The 24,326-nt window shown below is 41.2% G+C and overlaps 1 protein-coding gene across 8 annotated transcripts in view; it reads left to right on the top strand.

Annotated features, from left to right (window-relative positions):
- STOX2 (storkhead box 2) overlaps positions 1 to 24,326 on the top strand; it is a 143,538-nt gene that overhangs the window by 65,393 nt on the left and 53,819 nt on the right. The window contains exon 1 of one of the 8 annotated variants that reach the window (XM_068186975.1): positions 5,771 to 6,441. The exons of 5 other annotated variants lie outside the window; for them this stretch is intronic. In XM_068186975.1, coding sequence (XP_068043076.1) covers positions 6,276 to 6,441 — 166 coding nt within the window. In that variant the 5' untranslated portion in view covers positions 5,771 to 6,275. Of the gene's footprint in view, positions 1 to 5,770; positions 6,442 to 24,326 lie in introns of those variants that run through there. 2 more of the 8 variants (XM_068186976.1, XM_068186979.1) reach the window with 2 other exon arrangements.

The raw sequence follows: 24,326 nt of genomic DNA, 5'->3' as shown, positions 1-24,326 counted from the left end.
CCAGGATTACTACCATGGTATAACACAGCCTGATAGCAAGACTGAAGACTTGCTTGTGATAGGCTTTGAAACATTTTTCTTTTTTTCTATTCAGAAATTTTTTTACTTATACCTTTGCCCTTGGGATTTATTTCTTTCCCTTTTTGCTGGAGTTTCTCAAATGCTCTCTTCAAGAAGAGAGTTGTCTGGGCAAGCCCAACTTTTCCCTTGCCAATAAATCCATCAAGAAAGGCTGCCTATTTTTGTGACCTGGACCACAAGAATGGATTACAATTACTTAGCTTCTCTTGCATATTTGAGTAACAACAAGTACTAGTAAGAGGTGACAAATTAATAGTGTTAGTGTCAGAAGTCTAAGGACTGATGTGAAAGGGTGTGAGGGAGTTTTCTGGTTTATTCTTGCTAGTATATCTGATTACAGAAATATGGAAGAGAAAAGTAGTGCTTCCTACAGACAAAGACAATCGCAGTGTATTGCCAGATCTCCTTAACCCATAAAGGATCGCTTAAAAACATGTCCTTTAGAGTCTGAGTTCTTAACCTTTGTTAATAGAGAGATAAAAGAATCCACACATGAAAATGGTGAGTTTATGACTTGGAAAACTTTCTCCTTCATGGAATTATTATGTTAGAGATTCTGGCAATGTATTTTCTCAGGAACTCTATTATGCAGAGTTGTAAATCTAATAAACCTATACATTACCGAGGCCTGTGATGTCATACATGAGCTTTGGGTTTTTCACAAGTTCATGATTACGTTTTTCCAACCTCTTCTCACACTCCATTTTTCCTCCTTCCTCCTCATCTGCTTTACAACTGCTTGTACTACAGGTTTTTTTCCCCACTTTATTTTTCGTTTATTTCTTTCCGCTCTCCCTCTCCTACTTTCAAAAGCCCTGCAGTTCCTTCCCAGAATCTCACAGCATCCTATCTCCCCCTTTTAAAATGTTACAGAATGTGATGGTTTTGTTTTCATAGGCCACAGAAGGACCCTCTGCTCCCTGTTTTAGCTGGTTGCCTGTGACTGTGGCCTTCTTTAGTGCAAAGTCTCCCGTGTCTCCCAGTATTACCAGTGTTGTTTGTAGTGCTTGTTTCTGAAGCTGGAGACATGGGAAAAGGACCGTATCATAGACCTGCAGTGTGATGCCACAAAACTCTGTGTGGCACTTGGCATCTTGTGAGTGTTAGCTCCCTCAGTGGTGTTGGGTGCTTGTCAGGCACCAGCTCAGCTCACAGTAGTAAAGTGAAGCCCTTCTAATTTCCTCCGTGAGGCAGCCAGATCAGGCTGTGCGCAACAGGCAAGGTAGTGACAGAGTAAGGGAGAACCCAGGCTTTGAATGCATAGTTTGAGAGAAAATTATTTTAGAGGTGTGGCTTGTCTTAGTGAAGAGGGAGATTGCTTTCTTCCTTGCATGTCCTATTATTTTGCCTTTTTTATTTTAGTATTTGTCTTGTGTGCTTATTTAATTTGAAAAACCTCATGCAGTCAGTCCCCAAGCCAAGGAAGTAGCTAAGGCAGTAGCACCAGCCCACCCTCTTACTGAAGCCTGCTGCTGTCCCTATGGAAACTTGTTTGTCATAGGGAGGAAAAAAAAAAAGTAGTCCCAGCTGAAACTTGAAATACCACATTACATGCGAGCAATTGCTATATACGATATATACAAGCACGCATGCACATACACACGCAGAGAAATACCTGTACAGCTCACCATATTGTATTCTGCTACATAATTATTTTTCAGATAAGGAAAAAAAAATCTTGAAATAAGAGCTGAGGTCCCAAAGTTTTAACAGTGCATTTGCCACTGATTTCTTACAATTTTCTGGGCAAGTTAAGTTCTTGTCTTTTATACATTTTCCATCTACAAAATGGAAACAGGCCTGCTCAACAACTAGTAAGTGTTTATGAAGATCACATGCAACAGATATTCTTAGTAATATTTGTTTTCTCACTTTTTAAAAGATAAAACAGATTTTCAGAAGCAAAGATTTTGAATTGTTTCTCCAGAAGACTTCAGGCTCCTTATGAACTGGGACTGAAGGAGGGTTGTGATTGAACATATAAGAATCCTTTGTAATGTCTGATAGGGAACTAAGCTTCTTTTTTGAAATTCATAATGTTAAATCTATACTTTTGAAATGTACTATTATATTGCCAATTCCTGATAAGGTTAGGGGTTATGAGTGAGGCAGGATGCCTAATTTTTGTTTAGTTCAGACCTCTTCCCCAAGATCTCTATGGTCTATTTATCCAAGCATCACCTCTCCCTCTAGTAATGCAAGATAGAGATGGTTCCTGTCGGACTTTAAATACCAAATTATAAAAATGAATACTTTATCTGATTCTCAACAAAAAGCTTCTGAGTTTACCCTTTCCCTTATTAAACAAAAAATCTCCCCAAAAAACAAACAAAAACATGAAAACCCCAAACAAAACCCCCTCCAATCAATTAGGGATGAATAAAAAAAACCAAAACTACAAGCTTTGCCACCATCTCAATTCATGCCTGGAAGAAGAATTTTTCCTTATTTCTAGCAAACTCTATTAGATGATTTCCATGGCTGAGACTCTTTTCCTTACTCTGCTCTGACATAGCCATATGAATCCAGAAATTTATTTTCATTTATTAAAAAAAAATATAAACTTAAATGTCTCAGAATAAAATCTTGTGGATTTTTTTGTTCTTTTTTTTTATTTTCTTAAAGCTCTCAAATTTTATCTTTCCGATCACATGAAGAAAATATTTTTGTTTCAGTTTGGCCACTGAAGCAAAAAAAAATCCATTACACTCATAGTTCTAGCTCTTATTCCAAACAAAACAGCCAAAACTGAAACTTGGTCTTTAATTATATATTTGATTCATCCCAGTAACAACACTTGACTTCAAACAATTCAAGAGCAGGAGGAAACTTGCTCTGGATTCCTCTCTTCAAAGAGGAGTACTCTTTCAGATACCATGTCAGAAGACTTAAAGCTGAAACCAAACAAGATAACTGTGAGAAGACTTAATAAAGGGAACTTTAGCTGACCACAGGAACAACGTCTTAATACTAAAACATTTTAAAATTGCTTTTAAACAGATTTCCCCACATGTGGGAAGGAAAAATTGACCTTGCTAGATGGTCAAACCGCTACAGTTGCTTATTTCTCTCATTTCCCTCCTCCTTTCATAGTCGTAGGAGCAAATTATTATTCATTTAAAATTACCACACAATGAAAACGGGTCATTATCTGTACCCACAACTATGAACCAGTCTAATTCCTACAACTGATAAGTAGACGATACCATGTGTTTATTATATGTACTGTATTACTCTCATGACAATTCATGGAAGTGTACAAATTAAGTCAATTAAAGCCACTTGAAAGACTTCTGTGCACTGCCACCAGTTCGTTAGTGCACGGCAAATTGCTTGAAAAGAATTGGGATGTGTGCAGTTGCAGAGCCATCCCATCTTTTTTTATTTGATACTTGTTAGAATGTTTTATTTGGGAATAATTATACAGAAAGCCTGTGTAAAGATCGCTGTGGCCTTGTTTGTTGTGTTTGTGTGTTTGTCCTGCTTTGTTCGTCTTTCTACTTCTTGACCTCATTTTTCCTCCTCATTGCTGATTCCTATTTGTCTCTTGTCTCATGTTGTCTTTTAATGGAACAGGTTGATATCTAGGACTGTGTCTAGACTAGAAGAAAAGTTGAGTTTAGTTCAGCAATAAGTTGAAGTTAGCTGGCCAGCTATATTCAGCCACTTCTTGACTACTGGAAAGGCAAAGCCATCATTCATTCAATGTTCAGATAGTGCAATGTGAATTTATACTCCTACATAGAATTTAATTTGCTTCTATAGCTGGTAAAATAGGTACATTTTTTAGGTTTGACTTAGCTAGGTAATGCGAACCAATCTACTCTAACCTCAGCCTTCAAGGAGAAAAATGGAATGATTCTAAAAGTTTTTATGGTTTTTCTGGTCTGAGGGTGAAAACATGCTCTATTATAAGCTTTGCGTAGGCTGATGAGTAAATTGCTAGATGAGTAAGTTTCATGACGGAAAATCTTATGTTTTTATTAGAGGAGCTCTAGGCCATCTTTTTTCTCATCTTAACTTTTTCCTGTTGCTACCAGTATACAAAGCGTCAGTGGAAACGTGTCTTTCCTGATAGCTTTTCACAGCTGGAAAAAGATGAGGCTGAATGAGAAAGAATCCCCTAGCATTTAGCTTTCAACTTTCTTGCTGAGTTTCATTAACGTATATTCTCCTCATATGAAAGGGACTGCCGTATAGGAATGCCTGAATAATTCTGTGGTGTGTGCGCTGCCCGCAGCAGCGCAGCCAGATGGGCTGAGGTGACTAACCCATAGCCATGCAGCAGGGCAGCTAAGGGATACTGTCTCATGGTCCGCTGGCTTTGGTGCTAAGTCGTTCACTGATGGTCATCCTTTTTCTGGTTCACCACTATGGAAAATTGCCAGGTAGAAAATTACAGTCCCGTGTTTTTCCATGCTCTTAGAAATGTGACACAAACCACTGTAAGAAGGATTAATTACAAAAATGTAAATATGTAAGTAATTTAACAAAGCTGCAAAAGCAACATTTTCTCATCCCTGCATTGCAGTTGTCCCCGTTGGTAACGGCGGCAGCACCTGACACCGAGCGTGCTCAGAGCTGTCTTGCAGAAGAGGAACAGAGTCCCTTTGCACAGTTCTGGTTAACTGGAGTTCACAAAATGCCCGGGTGGCCAGGCCCCACTCAAGAGGGTGCCCCGGGAGCAGATGTGTGAACCACTGCGGGAGGGTGGGCAACCCACTTCGCGCCAGTGAGGGGGGCAGGCCGGGTGTCCAGGACACCCTTGTGGAGTGTGGTGCGTTTTCAATGTGGCGATGCGGCTGACTGGGCCCTCCTGGGGAGAGCCGCTTCTTCAGGCGCCGACGGGGAAAGGCGGCGGAGGATGCGTGGGTGAACCCCGCAGGCTCTGCGCAGGGGTGCCCCGGGGATGCACATCTCTCCCGGCGCCCTTCCCTCGCCTGTGTCCATTCGCCCGCGGCTGGCCCGGGGCGGTAGCGGCGCCCGAAGGGGCCGATGGCCAGGCCCGGCCCGCAAGGCCGCCCTGCCCGCTTCTCTCCCTGCCCGCAGCCCGGCGGTGCGGGGTGCCCGGCGCTGCGCACCCGGCCCCGGCGCTCCGCCGTCACTGCCACCGCCAGGCAGGAAGGAAGGACGGACGGACGGACGGAAAGTAGGCGGAGCGGGCGGGAGGGGGCCGGGTCCCTGCCGTGCACGGGGTTTTGTACGCGGGTGCCGCGCGGGGGAGCGCGGAGCCCGGCGGGACGAGCACGGGTCCGGCGGGAGTGGCATGAGCCCGGGCGGCGGCGTGGCGCCCGGCGCTCCGGCAGCGGCTGCCCTTTGCGCGGCGGGGCGGAGGGCAGGCGGCGGGTGGGCCGGCTGTCTCCCCGGTGGCCTCCCCCCCCGCGCCGGCCCTCCCTAGCGCGGAGCCGGCGGGGATCCAGCCCCGGGGACAGGCGGGCGGGAGTCGGCGCCGACCATGGCGAGGCGCGGCGCTGCCGGGGGCCGTGGGCCGCTGCCGGCCGCCCGGGCGCCGCGGGCCTGAGGGGGAAGGAGGCGGCGGTGGCGGCGGGTGGGGGAGTCGCGGCTGCATCCGCTCGTCCCGCGGCCCAGAGAGGCGTCTGTGGGCCCTCCCTCCTCTTCTCTCCTCTCCTCTCTCTCCTCCTCCTCCTCCTCCTCCTCCTCCTCCCGCCGCTCCTCCCGCCGCGCCAGGAGCTGCCGCCTCCTCCCCAGCGCCGGGCGCGCCGCGGTCGGGGTCGCAGCCGGCGGCCGCGGGATTTTCCTCGTTTGTTTGGGCCTTTTGTGTCGGCGCTCACAGTTGGCTAAGCACGGCCGGGCTGAATTGGGCCATTGTTCGGGACCCCCGAGCTCCCACGCTGCACATCTCTCGTCCCCAGCCCCCTCCAGCTCCCCCTCCCCCCCATTCCTTTTTTTGCCTGAGAAGCCACATAACGTGCCTTTCCTCCACGCAAATCTGGGAGCTGTAAGCCGGACCGATTGCAAATGAAGTGTAATGCATTGTGGGACGTGTGTAAAATTGGATCATTCGAGGGAGAAAAAAAGAAAAAAGGAAGGGACCTGCGGCTGGCGCCCTAGAAGAGGGAGCGGCGAGATGCGCGCAGGTTGCGCCCCGGCGGTGGCCGCACTCGGCTGATGCCCGGCAGCGCGCAGCCCTGACCCATGCTGCGGCGGGAGGAGTAGGCTCGGGCATCCTCAGCATGAAGAAGACGCGGAGTACGACCTTGCGGCGGGCCTGGCCTAGCTCCGACTTCTCCGACCGGGCCTCAGATCGCATGAGGTCCCGCAGCGAGAAGGACTACCGACTGCACAAGCACTTCCCCCCAGCTTTTATTTCCCAGGCATCACGGGGCTACATGACATCAGGTTTGTAACATAATTTGTGTATGCGAGAGAGCTTTATTGCGAGGCTGCTTCGGGATGTGTGTCTGGCCGGGAAGGCTGTGTTGGTGGGTACGGAGGGGAGCCTGCGATCGGGAGGCTGAGTTATTAGGAATAATGCAAAAAAAAAAAAAAAAAAAATAGCATACATCCACCATTTTGTACGTCTGCAAGATTCACAGCGGTGTCCTCGCAATATGGTGTTTAAAATCTCTTAGTCTAGTGAAATAGAATGTATGAGAAAAGCGGTTGCATCTCTGTTGTGGAAGAGCAGACGAAAATGACTGGATGTGCAGAGCATGGAGCCCTTTGCGCCTTTTGTGCGTAAAAGCATGTGCTGGATATTTACTGCTCTCCCACACATTCCTCTTTAAATGCAGTTAACTCTAGTTAACTCATCAGGTTTTCGTGTTTTTTCATTTTGGAAAGGAAAGGGGTTACTTGTGGTTGCAAACGCACTTGTCTAGTTACAGACTCTCAGGCTTTCAGCTGCATGTTTCTGCAATGGCAAGGCATGTGTTGGTGAAAATGACTGTAAACGCATTTACATTTGTTTTTTGAGGTGTAGAAGGAGACCAGACCTGTGTATGTGGTGGAACACACACGTGCATGTATATTCATTTGTCAGTGGCTTTCAAGGAAGGCCGTAGGGAAATAATGGACACGGCACCAGCATGTTTGTGCATGGGAAAGAGAAAGCACAAACAAAACAAAAAACAGCGCAGGGAAGGGCAGGCATCGGGGAGACGCTTGGCCTCCGATGGAGTGCTGGTGAGATTTTGGAAAGCCTCAGTACTGTTAGTAGAATCTGCTCCATCCAGAAATGCATCTTAATGGCCTTGGGATTAAGGCATTTCATAAACACCCAAAAGAAGACTTGGGGAAATGCTGATGGGGAGGGGGCTGGGGGCAGAAAATCCTGGAAACCTCCTTTGTTGTTCTGCTGCCTGTTTATTGTGATGATAGAACATAATGTTTCATTATTATGATGGCAAATTCCAGTTTATCACAAAGGCACGTTTCTCCCTCTGAGGCACAATTTAGGTTGAGTTGGCAGATTCCTTTAAAGGAGAAAACTAAGGTATTTATAATGCATTACTGAAAACGTCTCCAGCCCTGTACTGCTGTCCCCTCCCGCCCCATTTCTGCTGCAAAGGTTGAGGCAAAGATTGTGGTTTTCAGATACATGTTCACTTTCCTGTCTCTGGCCCTAATAAACATATCTCTTTAGTCAGGATTGCTTTTTCATGTTTTAAAAATGTCTTGTGACTGTTTTTTTCTTTAATGACCAAGTACAAGAGAAATAATACGAATTTTCAATTTTATTGAAAAATCTTCCTGTGTAAGAGTATTGTGCCATTTTGGCAATTGGTGCTCTGCTTCCTGGGAAGTCACATAGTGAGTGGAAACAACAAGGATAATTTATGCTTGAACAGCTGAAGAAGAGGAGAATGGTTGTGTTGGTGGAGTGGTTGACTTGTTCCATTGGTGCTGCAGGACCTGAAAGTGTCTGGAAAGCTGAATGTGACAACACTGCAAAGATTTTCTTGTTCTGGGTGAATGTCCTGATATTCCCAGTGTAAGATACCCTGTGTCAGATCTGTTGAAGTCAGTACTTTTTATGCCTTTCTTTCAGTGTGAAAGCCCATATTTAAAAGAGAAGGAGCTCACGTGAACATTTTGTGCCAAGTGGTGTGGTTCTTGCTTGTTTTTAATTCCTCAGCAAAGTGCTCTGGCTCTATGAAAGCTTTATGTTGGCAAAATTGGTACAAGCCAACCAGACAGTTGAACACCAGCAATCTGCAGAATCAGATATGTCACCCTGCATTTGTTGGCAGATACCTGTGTCCTTGAGAGGTAGGAGGGGGCACAGAATTTTAATCTGCTATAGATTTTTAAAAGTAATCTCCAGACCAAGAATACTTGTTTATGAATATAGAGGGTACTGATTTCAATTGCAACAACTGAAGATGAAGAACAAATGTCAAGTTTTACTAATTTGCTGAAGTTTTTGGAGGAAGAACACAATGAAAATTAAAATCAGCAAATATTTGTTGGTTTTGTTGGGTTTTTTGTTGTTGTTGTTGGTTTTTTTAACCCTAACAGCAGCTTATTAGGCTTTTATCTGGAAATGTAATTGTTCTCTCATAATGGATAGTTGCCACATTCATTTATTTCTAAAGGATCCTTGTCCACTGCCTTTCCAAATATTAGTTTTGGGAGGAATAGCTACTGTGTCTAAACACTTCTCACTATTTGAAGGAAACTCTCTTCCTTGCAGGAAATTTGTAGGAAGTCCACTGGTGTAAAAATCATGGGGATCAGGAATACAAATACTTTCTTTGTCACCCAGAGTGTTGTAGGGGAGAAAGCGTCCCGAAACACATGGGCTTTTCAGAGGGCTGCATTCTGTTTATCCAACCATTTAACCTCATCACCATTAACATTGTTGTGGTTATCTTTTAATTAAATGCCTCACTGTTCGGAATGGGGGTGGAGGGTGGGAAAGAAACCTTGGGGTTTTGCCTCAATTTCTATGCTTGGGGAAATACGGAAATGCATGCAATCAGACAACCTTCAGTAAGATGTTAAAAAGCTTGAAATGTTAATATTCAAGTATGCCTGAATTGAGCATGGAGAAGCTATATATATTTCTTTCAGCACAGAGAAATACTGAGTAATGGTGCTGCAGTTAATGCCATGGTGTTTTGTATGAGGAAAATACAGTCTCTAAGCAGAAGCATATTTATAATGGAAGTGCAAACCTCATGCTACAGTGGTGAAGCACATCTGATTTTAAGCAGCCTTTTCAGTAAAACTGAGTAAGGAGCAGTTTGATATTTGCTTGATTTGAAGCAGCATTGGTGGCTGGCCAGTCACATTTTCAATACTTGGGGAACAAACTGCCCATAATTATAGGAAATTGATGCAGATGCAATTCATATGAAATCTAAAGATTGTTTGACAGATGAATGGAGATGGAAGTAAGGAGGGAAAAAAGCAGACAATTTAGAAAATCACACATTTTTGCTTCTGAATAATCTCTTGATACGTGCTATTAAATAGGCTGTACTCCAGGGTTTCTTTAGGCCTCCTAGCAACCACTAGGTTCAAAGGCCATGCAAGGAGTTCATTGTTCATACCGAATATTAATTTCCCAATGGAGGACTGTCTTGGAGAAAAAACACTGAAAAAGAAAATTATAACGGTGTAGAGCTTCGACCTTGTGTGAGAAGAGAGGCTGAAAGTTTGAATCCAGTTCAATCCATCTACATGTATATAGTACCTCTTACTGAAAAGGGGGAAATATACTTGAAGTTTGTGATACATTTCTGCTTAATTCAAGGGAAAATAAAGAAATCATATGCAACTGCCAAGCAGGATAAAATGTAATGCAACTTAGGAGATCTCCAAACAGTTAAATGAAATCATATATATAGCTTTTCAAATATTGGAAGCTTCTTGCATTTTTTTCCCCTTTTCCCGTCTAAATACAAAAGCAAGTCCTGGATTTTGTTTTAAGAGAGAGGAGCTGCACCCTGTGATTGACCCAGCCATTAAATATTACCAGAACTGAATAATGCTTTTGAAAGAAATAACTTTTCCTGCAGACTGCTTCATTTACTTTAATTGGCAATTTTGGTGTTGGAGGTAACATGTCAGTTTGTGATGGAGGTGGTCTAGGGTGACAGTCACAGCATGAAGGAATGTCTGAAGAGCTTTCTGCAATGCTAAAAACTAATTCCAGAGCATGGTTGTTTGGAGGTTACCTTTGAAAAGCGTGCAGTTACTTTACTGCTCTTTGCTTTACATTTTCCTTGCAGAGGTTTCAGTCCTTCAAAGCTGAAGAGTAAAATTCAGTCTCAGTATTGCCTGCTGTTACTGGAGTTTGATTACCAAGTTCAAGTAGAAGGGAAAGGAGAGAAGTATGTAACCCTGCTATCCAACTGATGGTATCTGTATGCAAATTAAAATTTGTAGGAGGAAAAGGTAACCTTATTCTCTCTTTCAGGAATGTTTGATGAAAGGTCTAGGACAAACTCTTCAAGCTCCTTGAACAGTAAGAAGGATCTTGGGAGTCATCTGAGCAAATTTAAAAAGTCCTAAGTATTTTTTTTTAAGCTTGAACCTCTAAATCTAAAGATTAGTATTTGGAGATAATTACACATGAACTGAAGAACTCAGTTTAACGTAACTGAGAAGTGCCAGATACACACAAAGCTTATTCAGTTCTCCTGTCCCTTAATTCAGTTATCTAAAAGATGGTGTTGTAGCTTGAAAGCAGCTGTATTTTAATTAATATTTAATGGAATAACCAGTATTGCATCATCTTTTTTTTTTTTTTTAATGTGGTATTAAGAAACACCTTCCCATATATCTTCTTAACAGTAATGTGATCTCTTTGCTTCCCTGCCTTCTGAGTAGTTTTATGTTGTTTTAGGCCAGACCCATCGCTGGGACAATAAAAACTGAGAGTGGATGGGTGTCAATGGCTAGTAGAACCAGCTTTACCTCCTGGATGCTGCTCTGTCTCTTTTGCTTCAGTCTGTGGTGAACTGGTGAACCCTGAGAGGGTCACTCTGTTCAGTTAGTTCAGGGGCTGTGTCTGCTTTATTGCTTGGGAGGTTTCTGTTGGGCTCACTGTGTCTTTCCAGTCCCTTTTGGTCTCTGTGGCGTCCACTTACCTTGACAGAGAATTAGGAACTTTCACTGCATCCTGACATGGGGGAAGGATCTAAGTGTCCTGTGTCTTCAGACCACAAATTTGGTTCAAGTTCACGGACCAGTCATTTTTACACACTTTCTACTTCATTTTGTTTTCTCCCTGGTTTCTTGCCTAAAAGAATACAAAAGACAAGCTCTTCTCTCCTGTAGAGCCCTGGTTTTCATTCCTGCAGTTGTATGTGTGGTATTAGCTCACATACAGTGCTGTGCCCATGCCTGTGTTTTGTGTCACATGTATGCCTGGTCGTTGCCCACCAGGTACCGAGACATTTTCTGCATGCCCACGAGTTCACTGTTAGACCGAGCTGGGGGCAGGGTCCTGAGCACTGCTTGTGCGTTCAGCTGACCGAACTGCAGTTGAGTACCGTTGTTCTTCCTGGCTGTTGGGACCTATGAGTGTGGGGATCCAGAGTGTCTCTTTTCTTCACGGCATTAGGAGTAAAATCAAAGAGAAATGAATATAACAAAGAAAGAGAAGACTGTGTGTGTGCCTATCTTACCTAGACCTGTTCATGTTTCTATCTCAGTTCAAAGCACTCATCTCTGCAGGGCTAAGTTCCAGGTTATTTTTCCTTCCTAGCCCCTTGTTCTGCTTGCATTCAAAATCTCCATGTTCTCTCTGCTGGTTTGTTGCATCTTTGTCCAGGTTGAGGGGCACAGAAGTGCTCCAGGATCAAGTCACCAAAGGCTGTCATTGACATTTGTATTGGAGTGTCAGTCTGCGTCTGAATACATTTCTAGTTGTGTTTTCTGGTAGTGCAGTGACTGAAGTAATTTTTCTGTATGCACACTAGGTATCATGATAGACTACTGAAGATACAGGAAGCTCCTCTTTCAAGAGTAGACAAGGGTTCAGAACACAATACTGATTCATCATGAATAGCTTCCAGTCTTTCACAGGTGTAGAGGTTATACCCTGTTAGCAACACTTGATGAACCTCAAGGGTGTTGAATATCTTGCCATTTTGGAATTGAATAGCCGCCACATCTTTGCAAAATGCATTATATGTTGGAGGGGGCTGAAATGTGAGGATGCAGCAGATCACCTTGGGTTAGTTCGATGACCTGCTCATTTGTGAACAACAATAGGCCTTCATTTATATGCTGGAGGGTTCATCCCAGAGTAAACTACTGTCTTTGTAACATTCTTTGCACAGTTTAAAGACATTTAAGTACAATCAGAAGACCAGAAAGATTCTATTTTACTAAGCGTTGTAGAAAACCTCCAAAAATTAAGGGTTTCTTTTCAGTTTTCTGGAAGGTTCGTTAGCATGACTCTGCTTTATATCTTATAGCAGGTTGTTGACTATCTCTGTGAACAGCATTAAAAAGAATCAAATCCAAATTCTGGGCTATGACTCAAGTAAAGCAGTGCTGAAAAAATCTCAGGTACAGTTACTCTTGGATCCCCCTAAGCATGCTTTTACGTGCTTTTACGCATGCTTTTTTTTAGTTGGAAGTGGCCAGACAGTATCAGTCATGACCAAAAATTGTCAGCTAAGTTAGAGCTTGTGCAAGAATTGCTAAATAACACAGTATTAATAGTATTTTTTTCCTTGAAAGACATTATACTTTCCATTAGTTTAAATGACAAAACTACTATTAAATTACCAAAAACTGGATATCTGATGGGTTTGGTGGTGTAGATGTAAATCTTAGCTTGGAAATATAGATTGCCTCTTGTAAGAAGTAACTAATTAATACTTCATGCAATTCTGTCCAACCATTGGGTTTAATTTTTATCAGAAGAGGGAAAAAGGATAATGACCATTGAAACTGAGACCTGAGTCCCTGAACTTAAACTGAACACTTTCATTTATAGGTCTTTTTTTCTAGATGAATTAGATAGGTCAGGAAGCAGAAACAAGGGTTAAAAGCTTCTCTAAGAGTTTCAGAAAATTGTGCTTCTGTACTTGTTCTTGCAGAATTTTTGGTATCAAGGCCAGTAGCAACCAGAGAAGTCCTAGGGAAAATGCCTGAATATTGAACTTGCAAAAATTTCCCAAACCAGAATTTGTTTCTCCCGAGTGACTGCCTGTAGCTATGAAAGGGTATGAAAGTTGTTTATAGCTACTGGCTTCCTTTTTTCAGCATATTTTATTGAGTTGGCTGCTCTATTGATGCTGTTTTGTATCTCACTCTTGGATGACATATAGGTGCTGGAATTATCTTGCTCAAATTGCCTGTGGAGGGGGGTGGGGAAATAGAAGACCTGGCTTTACAGCGAGTATATTTGGTTGTGCAGCATGATGGAGTGGGTAGAACAGTCTAGTTTAGACAGGATCCTGATCTGTATTGGCAGCTTTTAAACAGGCTGCAAAAGGTAACCGAAAGAAGAAAACTTGATTTTCAACAGGCTTGAATTCATTATAAAGAAGATAGCAACTTTCCCTTTTCCTTCCCTCCAAGAGAGATTAAAATCACTGGGTTTGAAAGTTAGTAGGCGAGGGAGGTATTCCCAGTTGTATCAGTCATTGACTTTGTTTTCCTGGGTACTTTTAACTGTTTCTGCAGTTCTCTGGACTTCTGTTTTAATCGGTTCAGTAGGAGAATCTTCTCCATTGTTTTATACTGTAATATTGCCCATCACAAAAAAAAAAAAAAGATCCTTTTTCAACCCAGGCTTTGATTTGGTAATAGCAGGTAAGAACAGGCATCCAGTAATAGGTGTGTTTAGTGTGAACATAGCAGTCCTCATTCTGCAAGTGAAATCCTGTGTTCAGATCAACACTGTGTTCTTAGAATTTTCCATCTCACTTCCTGCAAGCCAGAAAAGAGAGCCTGTTTATAATACCAGCAGTAATGATGTGGTGTGAGCGTTATTCAGTACTGCTGTCACTACTACCTTGTCAACCAGCTCCTCACAACCCAAAACCAGTTCTGTTTTTCATCAAATTGTAGATTATGTGATTCCTATAATTTTTAAAGTATATGATTGTTTCTTGTTGCTTCAGTGGGAAATACTATCTGCAGAAGATAGCTACAAATGTACAGTTCACAAGAAGTTTCAAGCTGTGCTATTGAAAAAATGCATCTCAGTGTTTTAATTGAATTTCATAAGGTGTAAAAGCACCAGAGTAAGAATGAACTTGAACTGCTTTTATTTTGTGGACACCTTATGTGGGTATTTGGGTATTGTGAAAAAGAATGAAGGAAAAGTTGATCACATTTATACTAGGTCTTTTTATTTAGGAGGAGCAAGAAGAGAGACAGCTTAGGTGTTTTGCCAGTCTTTCATTTTGTATTTGTCTTGCAAAGTTACTCCTGACTTTTGTTTCTGTGTGATACATTAAAGGTATAGGCAGTACAGTGCATTCAGCTTTTAGCTCTAAACAATTAAGCAGTAACTCCTTCTGTTCAGCAGTTTTTCTTTTCAACAGTTGTCCAGATAACCTAGATGAACTGTAGCTCTCTCTATTCCTATGCCTTACTGACCAGGGGTTTTATTTTGAAAAGCATGTCTAATGTGAGAGTAGAACAGGCACACAGATACTACTTGTCATCTCCTCAAACATGACCAAGAGTGCAGGTGCAGTTTGGCTGGGATGCTGGAACTGAAGGAATATGAGAATGTCTTCTTGTGTTTGGGTGGTATCTGTCCTCACTGTGGTATTTGTGTCAATGAAGGATCTTGTACACCCATTGTTGAGGTGCCAATAGTGATAAATCTGCATTTAATGATCTCAAAACACATTTTCTAGTTACTATTTCCTTTCCCAGCTATATTGTTTAAAGAAAAAAGCCGGAATGACTCTTTTTAGTGAATCTGACCTCCACATTTTGAGGCTTAGAGAGTATAATAGACAGTTCAGAAATACTTACCTAATGCGGCCTGGAAAAGGCAAAGTTCGGTATGAAAGCTGAGTTCATCATAACACAGGAAGCTGTGCTGGGAGAACCTAGATTGTATAAATTAGTTTCTTTGCCCATTTGTGTTCTTTTAATTTCCTCCATAATTTCCTATGAATTTCCTGTTGATGACCTGTGCCCTAGTTTGTAGATGAACTTCTGACCATATATGATAATGTTGTAAATGCTATAAATTGGACTGTTTATCCTGTAAGCCAGTAAAGATGATGTACTAAATTTCATTGTGATACTTAACTTTGCCTCTTAAATTTTCACAGCATTTTAGAGTGAAGTACCATTCTTCATTTTCATAGGACATTGTAAATTCTGTTCTTGTGAGAATTTGCATTCTTGGACCATACTGTGGCCTGTTTCACAACATGTGAGCCTTAAACTAAATATTTATTTAAACAGAGTGAAACAGAAATATTTTTTTACAAGGTTTTCTTCAGATTTGTGTGCTTTTAGTTCTAATTACTGCATTGCTGGCTGGATGAGTAGAGTGGCCAGAAACTTCAGAGCAGAAGTTTATTGCCTATAACATGAAGTTTGGAACAGCTGCAACCTCCACTTGTAAATTGGGCATGTCTGCAGTTCATCTCTTTTGAGAGATGGGGGACAAATGCCAGTGGCCATGGAAAGTTCACCCAAGGCCCGAGCAATCCCTCAGCCTCTGGTTTCAGCGCAGTTTCATGGATGAGGAGGTGGGAGCAGATTGGCTGGCTGTTTGTCTGTGCACTGACCTCTTTCCCTTGCACTAGTCCAGTCAAAGACTGTATCTTTCTCTTTAGATACAAATGTTCCATAGGCACTGAATTTCAAGAGCGAAATCTTAAAATTGTATTTGCAGGGGATGTCTGCATAGGAATGGATTTGACTGAAATGTTTTCACAGAACAGAGAAGCAAGAAATGGTTTTCTGTGTTTTTCTCCTTCCAGCTTTAATGAAAACTCAGTTTCTGAACAACGTCTTCCAGTTTTGTTGGAAAAATACATAGCCATCTCTAAATGAAACATCTTGCAGTTTTTGTTTTTTGCTAGAATCATGAGGCATCTTTCTCTGAATCAATCTTCGGTTCAGTCTGTGTAATTATTTTAATTAGAGAAATATTCTTCAACAACCATAGGAGTAAAATTCAGGCATGTTTTAGAAACCTTGCTTTAAAAATCACGTTCTTAACTACCTCTTTTCACAAGAGACTGGAGTAGCTATGTGAAGTATTGTTTATATTAGAGCCACATACAATAACTTTTCACCAGATGTGGCCAGCCATATTGCCTGTTGTGCAGCACAGTCAAATATGATTTATGTAAGTTTATTTAATTGGATATGTGGCAAACCTGTGCTCTGTGTGTGTGTGCTAACGGTTCTACATGAGAATGTACCTTAAGGCCCCAAGGGTCCTTTAGTGGGAAAGGTGCACAAAGTTTTGGTTGACTGTTTAGATAGGAAACCTTAACACACAGCAGTGCTCCTTCCACGAACAATGCATGTGCCCATCTCTCTTGCATGCATTCTTTGCCTACATAGGAGAATTGGAAAGGCTGACGACAATGTAGCTGTAACTGCTGAGTAATGCTACCTTTTAATTGGGTCTGCCTTTGAATTAGGGCCACAGATTGGACAGCTAGAGAAACTGGGGCAGGTTTACCAGAGACAAGGGTGGGTATGATGGCAGAGCACAAAAAGAGGAGTCATGGGCAGAGTTGCTGTTCTGCCAGAGAAGGCTGATGTTGTTGTTTTCTGGTCACGAGAAGTAGGCTTCACTTTTACCAACTCAGCCTTAGATTTCAATTTAAGTCATTAAACTGGCTGTATTTAAATCAGGACTATTAGTCCTTCATTTGCATGTCTCTGAGCTCATTTCAAAATCGATACAACATTTTTTCTGCCTACCAGATGATAATCTTATTCCATTTTCATGGCAGTGCTGATTGTTCCAAACAGACTAACAGGCTCTACAATACAGTACACTTGGCTTTTCATGGTTATTTTTTTTTTATCCTAACAGTGATCCATTTTTTACACCCACAGCAGTGTACTTAAGGTTGTAAGTACACTGCTGTACTTAAGTACAGTGAAGTGTTTTACCGTAGATTGCATTTAGAGTTAAATCATGACAAGGTCAGTTAAAAGAGTTGAGGTAAAAAGCTCAACGTGCCTGTGTCATCATAATTCATTCACTAATTAATGTTGCAGTTGAGTAGGATGGTGTGGATCAAGTGGTGAGAAAGCATACAAAAAGGTGGTGATAACTGAATTTTACTAGTGTGTTGGTGTCAAACCAAGCTTTGTCAGTACTAGGCATGTCAAAATTGTCTGACAGCGCAGTTACCCATGGGAAATGTCATTTTATCTCTAATAGCAAACTAGCTTCAAACCTGCTTTTCAGATCAGAGCATATGACCTCTTATGTACTCCTGAATGGATGGATGCATGTATGTGATTGCTGTGCACAACTTTGGGAGGGCTATTTTGCTATGGGGGACCAGCAAGGAGAAAAAAAACATCTAAAACCTGCTCTGGTATACGTTGCCATGCAGTAGCAGTTTTGGATTATGTTTTTCCAGCAACAAGTAAGAACCTGAGAGTGGCTGTGCCAGTTAAGACCCAGGTCTGTCTTGCCCACTCTGCTGTGTCCAGCTGTAACCACAAACAGGTATCTAAGGAAGTGGAAGGAGGAAGCAAGTGTGTGTGGTGCTCCCCCTGGTATGCCTCCCATCCTTTGCCAGTTGGTTCAGGCAATACAGTTGGTTTAGCAGTCCTCATGATGTTCTGCTTGCAGGTACACTCTGTGATACCTGGCAGTGTTAGGGGAATGATAACTGCTTTGCTTGCATGAGGGGAGCTGCACTGTGGCATCCCCGAGTTGTGTGCATTGTCAATACTAAACTAGCATTAGGTTTCATCCTGTCCTCTTTTGCTGCTTTTCCTGATAATGAGGAATATATGCACATGTGAAGGAGGTTTTGAGGTTCTTGGTATTTTTGGTGGTAGAAAACCAGCAGATCAGCTGTTAGGTCAAGAGGCAGCATTAATCCTATCTCTCCAAACAACACAGACATTGCAGATTCCTGTAACTGGGATATTAATAGGATTCATGTCATCACACATTCTTTTCTGAAGTTATGAAAGAAGCATTTGTTAATTATTTCTGTAATTCCATTTACTCCTTTCACGTAGTTTTCTTCTCTTAGTTCCTTCCTTTCCTTTCCCTCTGAATTCTGGGCCTCATGAGCCATCTCATCTTGAAGGTGACGTGCCTAGATGAAAGGCTTGAATTAAGCAGGAATTTCTTGTGGTATCAACTCTTGATATTCCAAAAATGTCAACTCCTGATTCAAATTGCAAGCAGGATCTGGTGCCAAGGCATTAGTTGTTTCCAAGTATTCTGCTTATTGGTAAAGCAGAACTGCTGTTTCAAGACAGCCATTGACCTGAGAAAAGGATGCAGACATGGGTCCTAATGTTTCATGTCTCCAAGGTATCCCTTTTCCTTGTTTTGGAGGCATTGGCTGGCTCACAACATTAATCTTGGTTCAGCTAATAGCTAAAGGCCATGACTTTACAGCATGGCTTCTTGAGCTTAGGACACATTGTGTGTCTCCGTAAAAGTGGTGTTTTTTGCAGAAGGCAAATGTTCAACATCTCTGAAGGCTGATGCACTGCATGGATTTCAAAATTCACATACCTGGATCTTCATATGGGCCTGAACTAACCCTATCCATATGCTCAGTGGGTTGCCTTTGAAAACACTGGTGGAGTGTAGAGCTGAACACAGTCACCATTCTCTCTGCAGAGCTGCCTAAGTATCCATCAAAATTATGTCCCCAAGCCCTGTCAATTCATAGACCAGCATAACAGAAATCATGCTTTCTGAACTAAATTTCAGGTGTTTTGTGTAGAAGTGGATGGGCACAACTGTATGTGGTGATTCTTCCAGAGATTGTCTGTGTATGTACTGCACGTGGTCCAGCCCTCCCAAGAGATCCACTATGCACATTCAGTGATGCTCACTGGAGTCATCTTTTTGCTGTGTATGTACAAAATAACTTCGCTGCATGTGCTGAGTGCCATAATATATTCATACATGTTTATATTATTTTACTTTATGCATATATATTTATATGTATGTTCTTTTTAAGACTGCTCTTTTTATTATCCACCCTTCTTCTGACGGTTCTTTATATTACTTGTTAATGTAACATCAGAGCACATCCATTTAATATGTTTTACTTGAGGAGGCTGGATTTTATACCAATATGAGTGTATTTTGTTTATGCTTTGTGTACATCTGCAGGTGTTTATTTAGATGTGCATGCTGTTAGTAATTGTAATTGATGTTGGAGATGTGTTTTCTAGCAAGAGTGAAATATAAACATTGAAAAAACAACGCAAATGGTAGAAAATACAGGATATAAAACAGTAAATATGATAAAAAGTGATGGAATTTTCATAATAGACTTCAGTTAAAAAAAAATGAAATATTTCCTCTCAGCAGTCTTTGAATGTGTCACTTATTGCTTTATTTGCATAAGTGTTCTTAAACACCATTGTAGCACTGAGATTCTCACAGGACGTTGACTTTTGTCTGCTCCAGTCCAGGATCCCATCTGTCTAGTGGGTGCTTAATCAGAGTACCTCCAAAGTCCATGATTTTAGAGTCTGAAGCTACTATTCCACATTAAAAAAAAATAGCATTTTAAACTCCAGTGCACAATGAAAACATATCAAATGTCATTTGCAGGATTTGAAATCTTTTGTGAATTCTTGAAAAAAGTATATGTGCTTTTAATTTCTATTAGCTAATTTAGAAGCAGCAGCAGCAAAGGTCAAACGTTAAATGTTTAATTTGGTTTCTCTAATTGCTGGATCATTAAAAATCACCTAATAGACCATGGGGTCAGATTTCAGATTCTTCTTTGTATACCAGTACAATTCTATTGTTTTTTACCTGAGTTATTGCCAGTTTATTGTAGCAAAAGCAAGGCTGTTGAGTCCATTGCTGGCAACTGTAGAATGGTTTCTGTAGGCAGAGCCAGGCGACAATATTGAACTTCACTTGATGATGCTCAGGGAAGACCAACGATCATTTGCAATATGAAAACCATCAGGCTTTAGTCCTGCATTTATTAGTGGTGTTGGTTTATTCCTAATTGTCTGATTTAAAGGAAGATTGTCACGCTCCCATGGAGTAATACCATACCTATCTTTGCAGTAGCTGTCATTGAAATGAGTGCTGTCACTGCTATAGCAGTGGTGGTCTCCCATGTGCTTGTAGGCTGGCAGTCCCCTGCTTGCACAATGGTGAAAGGAAGGATCTACAGCTCTTGGCGCTCAGGTAGAGGGAAGGACCCTGAGGCACTTATGTCAAAAGCATGTAGGTGACAGAAGGGGAAGACCTGGAGCCAGAAGTGGTTACTGCTGAGTATTACTTGTGGACTGTCCCAAAATCAGGGCACGATACCTAGTTTTGTGGTGGGATGTCATGCCTTGCTGAAATGTGCGCTGGTGTGACATCACAAAGTTTGCCTTTCTGTGCCATGATTCTGTGTTTCCTTCCCATGACCTGTGCCTTGCTGTCATTGCAATATAGCAGTCCCTCCCCTTGATTTTACAGTAGAAAAGCAGGCAGAAAACTGAAGTATTCAAAGGGAGATTTCTTTGAGTGGAGGCTGCAGGACTTTTCCCTGGTAGTTACAACCAGCTATTAAAGTGGAAAAACAGGAAGTCTTTGTGAGCTGTGTTTTCCATCTCTTTCTCTAATCTCTCCCTTCTAGGTAGTTTGATGTCTCTTTGTATGTCAGCTTTGGCTTCAGTCTTACCTCAGTACACCTTGTGGTGGGTCATCAGGACTTGTGGGAACATAAGACCTTTGAGGCTGCTCCCACCTCTGTCAAGTTTGCTTGAGGCTGTCCAAGAGCTATGATGTGGAAGAACAGTGCTAAGAGAGAGAGCAGTGTCACACCACACATTCCATTATGAAACCAAACTGTCCAAGAATTCTACAAACATGTCTCCTCTGTGGGGATCTTAATTTCAGATACTATAATTTACTTAATAGTTAGGTTATAGAAAAATTATGGTTAAGCCCAAAGCATTTTACTGAATACAAAAGCTATCTTTAATCCCGATTTCATGTTCTCTTGACAAATTAACACATTGTTCTCCAATTTTCCCCTTTCCTCTTTCAGCAGTGGAGAGGAATAAGCTGGGTAACTGCTAGAAACCTGTAGGCTATGCCCTCTGTTGTAAAGCATAAGTGTTCCTTTCTACTTTGAAGCTAGGATAGTATATTTAATTTGGCATCAGGGGGAACACTGGATGTGTAAATATTACAAGAGCAGACCATAAATAAAGTTGGAACATTCAGCAGCACTTCACAACACTGAAATGAAATATATGAAGTGCAGTGTTAGCAAATGTTTATATAAAACATGCTACAGTATTACACTGAACAATTAAACCTCTCTTATCTCAGGAATTTATCTCTAGCTAAAGCCAAGTGGCTTGCAGGTTTAAATTGCTCAGTATTTTTGAAGTCAGTGTGGTAATGACATATGCTAAGCAGCTGCATTTTATGTGTGAGCATTTTGGGTATTTTTCTTGGCCTGACTACTTTTATCTTTGAAGACACAAATGTAGTCAGTAGGAAAAGGCCAAAGTCTAATGAGTTTAATTGCAAGAACTGATGTTGGTAGTTGCATTTAAATATTCTCTTTAGTACTTTTATCTCAACTTTGCCATTTTTGGAAGTCTTTTGTATAGAAATACTAATATGAGTGTAAATCCTCTGCCAGCCCTCTTGTCACTTCTTTCACAGCCAAAAAGGTTTTGGATCATATAGTCATGGGTAGGGTGGTGGGACTCTGAGATCCCTTGAACAAGTAGTTGATGGCCTGCTACCTAGTCTGTATGACCAAACGTTTGTGAAAGGATGGGTGTAGTGCAAGCTAATTTGTTGAATATATCATGCTGTGTTGAAAAATTGCAAAAGCTGCCTGAAACCAGTTCAGAGGAGCAGTGAGAGTATATAAAGAGTATATATATGGCTTGCTTTAAAGTGATCTAGAAATCATAGTTATGCTCAGATACTTAAAGTGATCTAGAAATCATAGTTATGCTCAGCTATTTCTTGGTATGGGTGGGTTTTTGTATTGGTTTTGTTCTTTGAAAATGAAAAGACAATCTGCCTTTGTAGATAAGAAATTCACGTTTGCTGCATAGTTTTTTCTTTTAGTGTGTGAATCACAAAAGTTGGAATCTTATGTTGCTTGTCATGCATTCATGATTATAGAAGATGACCTCATTGTGTTTGCAGCTGTAATTTACATGGAAGAATAGCATTAAGGATCAAATTAATATTGAATTGAGAGCTTTTCTTAGGATAGTTAATCAAACAAGACCAGCCAGCTCTTCTTGTGATGTTAGTAAATCTCTGTGCCTTGCTCGTAGTGCAAAGCTAGAAATACTGTGGTCTGGCTTTGGAGGTCAAGGGTGGGATGTGCTTTCTGGTGATTCTCAGAGCATCAGCAATGAGGAACAAGTGAAGCCAAAAGTACTGATGTGTGAAGGGATTTATAAGCTGGTTTTGGCAGGATTTATCGCCATTTTTTCTCAAAAGGTCACTGACAAATGTTTCTCACACCAAGGAAACAAGTTGTATTTTAAAGACTGTGTCACCAAGAGAAAGAGACCATTTTTATTTGTTTCCTTTGCTGTTATCTTGTGGTGTCTGCTTAAACACCTTCATTCATCTTAGGACTTTTGGTGATCTGACAGTGTCTCTATTCTGAATTCTTTTCAAAATAAAATAAAACTTTTACCTCTTCATATGCACTTTACCAGCAACTTTCAGATAGTTTCCTGTTGCATTTGTAGACGGTTTGACCTGTAAAATGTCAGCAAGTATGAGGAGAATCTCAGAAAACCGTATCAAACCACTGATTTTGAGCTACTGGTATGTCTGCTTTGCTTCTGGTTCTCAGAGATGAGAGTCCATCTGTGCAACAGCAATGCATTTTTGCTCCTGGCCTTTACCTTGAACCTTCCTGCTTTTATCTCACCCTCCCCTCTTCTGAGTGCTTGGTCCCACCCAATGACCCTGCTTTCAGAAAAACTTCCTTCCCACAACTTTGCTTTCTACTGTTGTGAAACACAGGCAGAGCTAGAAGTACAAAGCAAGACCTGGTTTACTTTTACAGGGGAATCAAAATAGAACTCTGACTAATTAACATAAGTAGGGTATCAAGATCTATTGGATTTGGGAGTACAATCAATTTCTTTTCAAGTTGAAGAGAATAATACTGTGAATTATGAAATACTGTGTTTGGAGAGAGAATATTTATGATTTTTTTATTATTAGGTGGTGTACATTTATGTATTGTCTTTATATGGATTCATTTACTTATGCCCAAAAGCAGTAGTGCTTTCCTTACACATAGTCTGGATGTTTTTTTACTGGGATGCAATGCAGTGCAAAACTGTGTCTTCTCAGTAGAGATCAACAAGAAGTCATAGCAAATCCAATCTATTTTGAGGGTTTTTTCCCTATCTTTTTCTTTAAAAACAGCTTGATTTAAAAATCAAAAACAAATATTGTGCACGGATCATCAGCATTACTTGTTTTGTGATTTGTGGCTAAGTTGTTTTACTGATTTTGCTGATTTGAAGCTTTATGGTTTGGGGGAGAGATAAGGTGTGTTTATTGTTTGCACAAGCAGTGTGATATTTTGTCTGGAGATGACAGTGGTATGTTCAATTAACAGTTTAAAACTACTTAAGTTACAGTTTAAAACGACAAAATACCTGTTAGGGAAAAGTCACTAGCCAAAAGCTATAGCAAAATGATCTTGAATTTTTTAATCTAACTTTATGTAGCAGGTAACAATGAAACTTAATCCCAGAAATACAAATTCAGATGTAGCATCTGGGATGGTATTGTTCCCCCATTTTTAGGCCATTCATTAAAAAGAAAGAAAATAAAAAAGAAACCAGGAGTGAAAGCCAAAATACTCTGACTTTCAATATAGTCATTCTTCTGTGCAAAAATATTTTTTTTAGATCACGTGGCTCACTTAGGTTGCACTTAAGTTCTAGTGGCAAGAGTACTTGTTCAGGATTTAGTGCATTCAGGATTTTAAAGTAGTTGACCCAGACTTTTATATTTGAACTAAAATAAGTAGGCATATGGCAAGTGGAAGAACATATAACCACTCTGCTGCCTCAAAATTCTTTTGAGGTCAAGAATTTGAAAACAGGAACCTATAGTGTGGTTTGTGAATACAATAGGAACA

The sequence above is a fragment of the Anomalospiza imberbis genome, chromosome 4 (assembly GCF_031753505.1).
Source record: "Anomalospiza imberbis isolate Cuckoo-Finch-1a 21T00152 chromosome 4, ASM3175350v1, whole genome shotgun sequence".
NCBI classification, from domain to species: Eukaryota; Metazoa; Chordata; class Aves; order Passeriformes; family Viduidae; genus Anomalospiza; species Anomalospiza imberbis.
This window is presented reverse-complemented; position numbering and strand designations above follow the sequence as displayed.